At 37.0% G+C, this 8,847-nt stretch overlaps 1 protein-coding gene across 2 annotated transcripts; it reads right to left on the bottom strand.

Moving 5' to 3' along the window:
- Positions 1-354: 354 nt before the first annotated feature.
- On the bottom strand, positions 355-7,785 carry LOC109104592 (paired mesoderm homeobox protein 1-like). 2 transcript variants are annotated; one of them, XM_042777955.1, is made up of 5 exons: positions 7,343-7,785; positions 4,531-4,706; positions 3,294-3,475; positions 2,521-2,582; positions 355-2,310 (listed from the first exon to the last, which is right to left on the bottom strand). In XM_042777955.1, the coding sequence occupies exons 1-5, from the start codon at positions 7,587-7,589 to the stop codon at positions 2,255-2,257; spliced, it is 723 nt and encodes a 240-aa protein (XP_042633889.1). In that variant the 5' UTR covers positions 7,590-7,785; the 3' UTR covers positions 355-2,254. The 2 variants fall into 2 exon arrangements, with proteins under 2 accessions (XP_042633889.1, XP_042633888.1); XM_042777954.1 differs by lacking the exon at positions 2,521-2,582.
- Positions 7,786-8,847: the final 1,062 nt, after the last annotated feature.

The following is an 8,847-nucleotide window of genomic DNA, read 5'->3' as shown; positions in this document are numbered from 1 at the left end:
TTTATAGCATAAAGTAAATGACACAAAATCACTATGTTAGCAAACTGCCATTACAGTTTTTGCATACATTGAAATACATAATATTTTAGCTGTTGGAACAATAGTTAATCATTATATACTAATAAAGACTTTAATTCAGTGTCACAGATACAGCAGTCAGTACATCATATACTGTATACTGGAGCCTTGGATTATTGGAAAAATATATATATATTAGATTCTGCAAGCATCTATTTTTTTGTCACTAATTTGATGGAAGTCAACACATTTTCCTTTTATTCAATTGGTTTGGGGTAAAAAAATTAAATTTTAGATTTTCTTTTACTTTATTTTAAGTGTAAGAAAATGCAGACATACTTTCTTTCTGTATTTTATTTCCCCCGTAGAAATATAGGGGTAACTGGGATTCGCTTCCCATCATGCTGACATAAAAATTACCATTGGACATTTTGGACAATTACCTACCATTGTGGCTATCTACTTGTATTATATAGGAAATAATTGGTAACCAGATTTAAACTTAAACGCTCTAAATTTCCCCAAAGTGATCACGTCATAGACATGCACACACATAAACAAATAAAGTTACAGATGTTGCCCAAAAAGTTATTTTCAACACATTGTGTATCAGATCTAGGATCTAATCTGTACTTAACATATTGAGTAACACATGTTCAGTGCATATGTTAAAGAAAAATATAACACTACTCCATCAATGTAAACAGCTTCTGTCAATAAATGATTGAATTTGCAATTAAATTGAGAATAATCAATTGAAACATATGAAAAAAAAATATCATAAATTGAATTTGATTTGAATTGGTGGGGCATTTTCTTTCTTTGTAAATATGCAAACCATGAAGAATCAACATTTGTTAAAACAAAAAGTTCTGAGATGTTTAGACAGAATAAACACAACCAGAAAAGCATAGCTCAGCGGCATTGCATAGTATTGTATGATGCTCTAAAATTGTTTCTAAAAACACGGGTGTGTTGCTTAGAGTTTTCCACAGAAAGACTTAACCTACAAAAAACTTGAACAGGTCAAAAATTATCTTAATATATCATAGGATACATTTTAAACCATATTTTTCTCTCACATTGTATCGGACACAATTTAAAGAACACTGATAACCATCAAAATCTATAATATGAAACAAAATTCATTTTGGATTATTTATTTTGTAGCATTGGTGTTTTGACTAACATAAAGCAAGAAATGTAACATACGGATATATTTTGTAAGGTCATGTTGAAGTAATAATACTGTTGCCTGCAACAGTTTCTCAGATATGAGCATTTAACAAAAACAGCAAAAACAAATATGCATGCCTCTTCAGCTGCGGGATTTAACACAACAGTATAAGATTTATTGCTTGAAATGTTTTATTACCATATGGTTTCCAAATATAAGAAGGAAAGTATAATTGGTAAAAAAAAAAAAAAATCATATAATCCTTTGAAAAACTGAAAAATAGTTGTATTAATGCACTGTGAGCATATACATAGGTCACCATGGGGCACAGTATTTACCTTAAACAGTGGTGTAATATTCAAGACATTAAAGGATGTAATCCGACCCCAATGTTCCCATCAGCATTGATAGTTTTAAACATCTCATTTTTACTGATTAAAGTCCACAAATTTGTCTTAATTCTAATGGATGTAGACGTGGAGACATTTTGGGTCACTATTTTGCCAAATCTCAGCAATAAACTTCTTGTGTAATTTAAACTATTCAGTGGTGAATGGTGAACAACAGTCCACCATTGTTTGCCATGAAAGTATATTTACTTTCCGTCCGGTTCGACCCAAAATAAAGCCAAAAAAAGAACATGGAAAGAACAGCTTACAACATCCACACGCTCTGTCTGCTACTTCTTACGGATTTAGCGGAGTCCTGCTCGTTGATTTGTTCTCCAAAGAGCAGACCTTGCGCAGTCTTTACAATCTTCGGATCAGTACAAAATGAGATTAAGTTTCTCAAAAACATACCTTCATCTGTGCCAAATGAGAGGGACACCAATGCAATTCCATTGTTTTAGGAGGAGGCGAAAAGTCAAATCCACTCTGCTCTGACACTGCAGAAGGCCAAACTAATCCAGCTCCTCTTTGTTCTTCTCTTCTCAACGTCTCTTGCTTCTCTTTGTCCCCTCATCTCGTCCCTTGTTTCAGGCTTAGTTGACAGTGGGCACCTGGTTGAGGCTGTACTCTTTGGCCTTCAGTCTCAGGTTAGCAATGCTGTTGGCCATATTCATTCCCTGTGTGGAAGTGGTGTTGGCACAAGAGGGTGGGTAGGTTGCCATGGTGCTGAAAATAAGATATGAGATTTTAAATAAGCTAAATGTATTCCAAATTCAATTAGATTCAATTTATGGGAAATAAGCACCAAATAAAAATAAAGAATAAAGAAAGAAAAAATATAGAAAATGTTTATTATCTTCTTGTTAATCCAAAATATAGCGCTTAATTTTTTTTATTTAAATGATAACCATAAAAAGAAATGTAAAAAGTACTTGCTTTCTGTGGGCAGCATTTTCTGTGGCACTCGCATTGGCCCTCCCTCCGGCCTTGGGTACCATTAAGAATATATAAATAGTTAATAATTCTTCAGAAATACTGCATTAATATGTATGCATTATATGTGCACAGTAATGCGTTAGGTGTGTGTTGAAATTGTGCAAGCTCGTTTTACTGGCATGGTCGCTGGTCAAATGCGCATCCATGCCAGAAAGTGTTCCCAGTCGAGTTGCATATTTCAGCTGCTGGGAAAAAGGTATTTGGCCGGAGTGGCAGAGTTAGTTACTCTATATGGCTTTCAAGAATGAAGATTACTGTAAATCACAAGCAAAGTGTAACTAGAGTCACAAAAAATCCTGCCCAATGGACTTTTCTCCCTCTGAAAATCAATTTGTTTCCTATGGCCCAAAGGTCATGAGGGTCACAGGCGGATTTAATATGGTTTGTTTTCAGATTATCACTTCATCATCAGGGGATTGGCCCTCCTTTACTTTCACAAAGAGCAGCGGAAAATGACTTGCTAGCCTGTCCTTGTGCTACTTTGGACTATTATACCAGAGCAGTGCCGTTTCTGCTTGTTTGCTGGCTACTCCACCAAAATTTTTAAGGAAAACAAGAGGGCTTAAGAATGAAATTGTACAAAAAAATCTAATCTAAAACATTTGTAAGAAAAAAACATGAGAAGATGAAGTCACGGCAGGAGAGCAGAAGACACACAGAGAGGAAATGAAATGTAACCAGAGCGCTCTGATGAGAAGGACTCAGCGAGTTACCTGTATGGGGCAGCGCTCCCCCAGGACAGGTAGTCGTTCGGACGGTGTGCGGGACGGGGGACGATAGGTTGCTCCACCGCTGTTACGTCGCCTGAGTACGATTTGAGAAGTGAAGCGTTCTTACTGGCCAGCATTGCCCGCTCATTGCGCCGAAACTTTGCCCGTCTGTTTTGGAACCACACCTATGAGAACACAAGCCGAAATGACACAGTATGGTGGTTACTCCAGATACTCAATGTACAGCGATTGAAGACAAATTGCAGAGGAAAGCGGATTCTTAGATTCAAAACATAGCTGGTATACTATTGCTGGCAACAAAAACAAAAATGCTAGATCAAAGCTATACAATTTCAGATGATTTTGTGTTCTGTGATATTAGATTTTTTTTTTTTTATGCTTGAAATTGTTCCCTACTTACATGACTGGCTCGGCTATGATCAGATTCAGAAAACAGAGTGTGAAGATTGATATTAATAAATCAAATGCATTCAAAAAAACTTTTTTCAGTTTCAAGCTTAACATAACTGCGTTTTGCCCTTGTAGCACAATATTTGGCTGCACTTTTTGAAATTCATCCTGATCCGCTGGTGCACACATGTACACCTTTTTTTGCAGAAGACACATCAGAGGTTTGAAGAGTGAGCAAATGCGCTTGAGAAACATGGTTGAAGACAGAGCGGGAAGCCTAGATCTCGAATCCTTGGCTGTAGCACCAGGCCTGGTGGAGGCACAGTGTCCGGTTACGCAGCGCCTGAGGAATGAGCTCAAAGTCTCTTTTATCAAAGCATTTCTGTATTGCTCCCTTTCTGGGACACATTAATTGCAGATGTGTTTGTTCTATTTCTTTCCTTTCGTTCTCCCCTTCCTTCTCTTGAACTATAAACGGGAATAATCCCCATCTTTCTACAAAAACAGTCTCATTACAGGAGAATGTGGAGACTGGCTGCGGCCTACAGCATGTGTGCTGAGAGGCAGAGTGATCGGCTGGGGATTTTTAAACAATCATACTGAACTCTTGACAACACCAAGCTTCAGTGTTACCATCACGTACATCTGTAACTGCATCTTTGCTGAAACCTTGAATTAGGCAAGTGGTTAAATCTTCTTTTTTGATTTTGTATTATGCATACAGTTCAGTACGCTTTTTTTATGAAATTCTCAAAATTGATGCGTTCTCTAATCAACTGGTAAAGATGCCAATAGTGCGCAGATGGTTATTGTGGGGTGTGAAGTTTACCTGAACTCTAGCCTCGGTGAGATTGACCCTGCGTGCCAGGTCTTCTCTAACAAAGGCATCTGGGTAGTGTGTCCGCTCAAACACTCGCTCCAGCGCTTGCAGCTGGCTGCTATTGAATGTGGTTCTATTCCTCCGTTGTTTCCGCTTCTTCTTTTCTTCTGAGTTCAGCTGCTCATCTGGTAAAACACACACATATAAAGTTATATCAGGAAATGCAGCTTTTATACCATTCAGATTTAATGTCCATCAGCAGGTGTTGCGCTCTCATTATGTTTATGTTATTTTCATAGCCATAAATCACAAACAACTATTTATTAAAATATAATATTTACATTATTGCCTTTTTTATTTTTTTACAGTGGCTTGAAAAATAACATTTAACACAAATTCACACGGCAACCAGTGAAGTGATTCTAGTTATTAACCCAGTGGGCATTACTGTACTATAGTTATTTCTCACAAGAAACCCATAACAGGGGCTAATTTTCCCACTCAAGTCATTTATAAATATAACTTAGACTTTGCTTTTCATGTCACGGATTTCTTTAGACAAACGATCATGGTTGCGATCACGTGCGATCATGGATTTTGTTCTTGCTCATATTTTATCTTTAGTTAGCACTAAAGGAAAGATTTATAAACATAGAGAAACGGATTAGAAATGCCTTTGCTGTTATTTAATCTGGCCAGCAGCACTGCAAAATGTCCACTGTTTGTTTCACTTGTACTTTTACAATCAAGCAATAAATAAATAATGGAATATAGAAAAGGAGCATGTCAAAACAGGCATATTTTGAAACAATGCTTAAAGAGCTTATTCCCATCAGTTCTTTACAGCCACAATCACAGAACTAACTTAGACTCTCACGAGACTCGATAATCATTCATCTGACAGCACAGACAAACTGCAGCCTATGGGGTTGCCATCCCTTTGCTTTTCATGACAACAGAGTTACACTACCATAATTTTCCAAAAGGATCACAAGATGAACACTGACATTTGACCTATAGGCATAGCAGGGGGTATAGGCCCTTTAGGCTTGTTGGAAAGATTGTTAAATGCCAGCATTTTATTGGTTCAATTTCAGATTGTAAAGGTCAGTTTAATTACTATTTAAACTTCCTGTTTGCTACATTTAAATGAAAACTCAAGTGGTTTAATGGGGCATTGGGCTTGTTATGGGGAATGCTTAAAAATGCTTCAACAAAAGAGTCCAAGAATTTTAGGGAAAACACTGACAAATAATTCTGGAGTGAATGGAGTTTAACAAAATATAAAACAAGAATATTAGACTCATGAAACCTTTTCTGATTTCCCTGTATTTGCAGTTTCTCATCTTGGAACAATCCTCAAAAGATGACAACAATAAGACCATTTATATTAATACATACATTTCAGTGTGAATTTAATAAAATTTGGGGGCAAATTTCATCAAAATGTTGTCTTTAAAAACATAAATTACTTAGCTAAAATGTAACCTATGATCTAAAACCAAACTCGCGTTCTCAGAGTTTGAAATTATAGCTATGTGAATGATGTGTGAGTATAGTTGGTTTGCACAGCAAATGAAAACTAAAGCATTTAATCTTCTACGCGCGCGGCTGGGGAATAAACGAAAAAGCAAAAACAAATGCAGACTCGTGTCAAATAATGCAATAATGACGACAACCTTTTCCTAGTTTTACCTAATAAAATTGTAATTTCAGGATAGAGATACGGTTTTAAAAATAGGCCTACAACAGAATCAGTTGAGGGAAAAGCTATTAGCCTATTATTATTATTAAATTGTGAATTTCACTACTATAAGAAAGGCAATGTACAAGCAAGCGTGATTCCCTTAAATTGTTACTTTTAATTAATAGGACATAACTAAAATGGAAAGCGTAATGTAAAAAGTAGGGCCTATACCCGTAATATAGACTTCTAAATTTTAGGTTAATAAAATAATTCCACTGTAACATAAGTTTGAGAGAAAGCAACAGGCCAAAATATTTTTTCCTATTTCCCGCAAAGCACAGAAAACAGACATAGGCTGGCCTATATTGTAGACATAAGTAATGGAAGTTTGCTATTTGATACCATAATAGCATATATGTTCTCTTTTCGGATGCAGGATAATGAAGACAAATTATAGTGTTTCAATGAACTGAAAATGTCCAGAAAGTAGATTTATTATTTTGTTAGTATTTTATTTTTAGTGGGGTTTTTTCTAGCGCCCTTTTTATCGTTCATATTTTCCTCAGACCAAAAAAACTAAAAAATAAATATATATAAAAAAAAATAAAGACAGACATTTGCCTGTCATTCATTAACATACCCCCCACTCCCTCCCACCCGTTGCATATGTCCTGTTAAATATTATATAAATCAAATTATGAAAATATAGTCCATTTTAGTAAGCAGGTTCGCGACTTTTATGGGGCATATTTTCATTAATGCATTACGGGCTGGAATGTCAGCAATCATAAATTATGTACAAAATGCGTTCACGACCCAAAAACTTTTCTTTTGCTACTATTATTTCAGGAGAAAATGTTCGTAGGCTATCACCTGTCTGCACATTTGCTAATGAAAACTGTAGCTATAGTAGGCTAGTAAATACTAAATTTAATTTACACATTAATCCCGTCTCTTACTACACAACACTTACAGAATCAAGTAGGCTAGTCATAAAAATTGACAGTATTTCTGTAGGTTACTCTACCAGTCTGCTATTGTCAGTTAATTTTCTATAGTGTTCAGTATTAATGATTCTGCCTATCTGTCAACAACGACACTTGATTTTCTTATAGAATATGAGCAGACACTTACTCTCCTGTTGTGTTGTATCACTGCCGCTGGTTAAACCCGGAGATTCCAGCATAGTCCTGCCCGTTTCGCCAACACTTTCGTCCGCATGAGAGCCGACCATTTCTCTAGCTTCCTCTAGATCCAACAGGTGGCTCACCGAGAAGTTCTTTTTGGCTTGCAGGTTTTCCAGGTTGGCTGTAATGGGACTCTCCAGTCTACTGGATATGGTTGCTTGTCTGTCCATTACATGTGCATAGCTAGAAGTCATGACGCAAATACGACGCAAGAGAAAAAAATGTTTATTAGGTTAACCAAACAGGTCCTCCTTGCGTAAATTTGATGACAAACTCATAAGAAACAGCGCCTCCAAACCGATGTCTTCGTTGCCTTTTCTTGACTATGATAGCTACTTATCCATCAACCTAGTCTAAAACTTTGTGGAACTTAACAGAACTATAAAGACCAAAACTATAAAAACCAATCCCTTTTAACCATATCCCTTGTAGCCATATAATCTCTTTCTGCATAGTATTGTTGGTTCAATATGGGGGGAATAAACTCCCTGAGCTCCAAAACTGTTGACTGAGCGCCGATCCAAAAATGCTGATGCCTTTCAGATGCATGTGCGTAAAGCAGCGAGAGGAGGCAGGACACTCCACCGCCTTCCCGAAGCTGTTGGCTCTCTCCTCTGCTCCACGCCGTGCTCTCTGCTCAATCACGCACACACACACACAAGTTCTGGCACTTCAAACGGCGCGCTCACTGGCATGCAGTGGAGTGGATTGTAAATGAAAAATGGAGACCCCTGGGAGAGAAGATGGAGCTGAAAGGCTCTCGTAATTACGTGGCAAAGGACTTTGTGCTGTCTTTGACGTTTAACAGCCCCCCTCCCTCCTCCATCACAGCTTCCCTTCGAAGGTTAACCCTCCCCAATCTCTGAATTCCAGACATCTGTCACTTTTTATAATTTCACCCAACAAAACTAACATAATGTTAAAGCAAGTGGTGGCATCAAAACATTAAGTTTGTAAGAAACGTCCATCAACTGGATGGTTTGGTTAAATACAACTGAAGATGGCATCTTTAAGTTTTTACGCGAATGAAAACTAGGCCGTATAAGGTCGCCTAAGGTTGAACCGTTATAGAGGCCATTCACACAGAACGCGTTTTTGCGTTAAAAAATTGGAATGAGAAAAACGCCGCGTCTTTAGAAAGGTGTGTCATGCGCAAAAACGACACAAAGAACGCAAGATGGGGTGAAAAGACGTCAGTCTAGGACGTTTACGTTAAAAACAACGGAAAAGCAGCTCGGTGGAATACAAAAAAAAAAAAAAAAAAAAAAAACCCTTCTGTGTGAATAGCGCCTTAAGGTCCTATGTCACAAGATTTTTTTTTTTTTTTTTTTGGAAAAAAAAAAACAGGCCTATTTTTGATAATGCGTTCGAGGTTTTTTCGTTCGCTTTCTTGCTTAGCATCATTTTCATTGGCTAAAAGATGATACTCTGCCTCTGAAATAAAGACAATTT

Source organism: Cyprinus carpio, chromosome A20, assembly GCF_018340385.1.
Source record: "Cyprinus carpio isolate SPL01 chromosome A20, ASM1834038v1, whole genome shotgun sequence".
Taxonomy (NCBI): domain Eukaryota; kingdom Metazoa; phylum Chordata; class Actinopteri; order Cypriniformes; family Cyprinidae; genus Cyprinus; species Cyprinus carpio.
The sequence above is the reverse complement of the archived record's forward strand: the minus strand, read 5'-3'. Positions and strand labels throughout refer to the sequence as shown.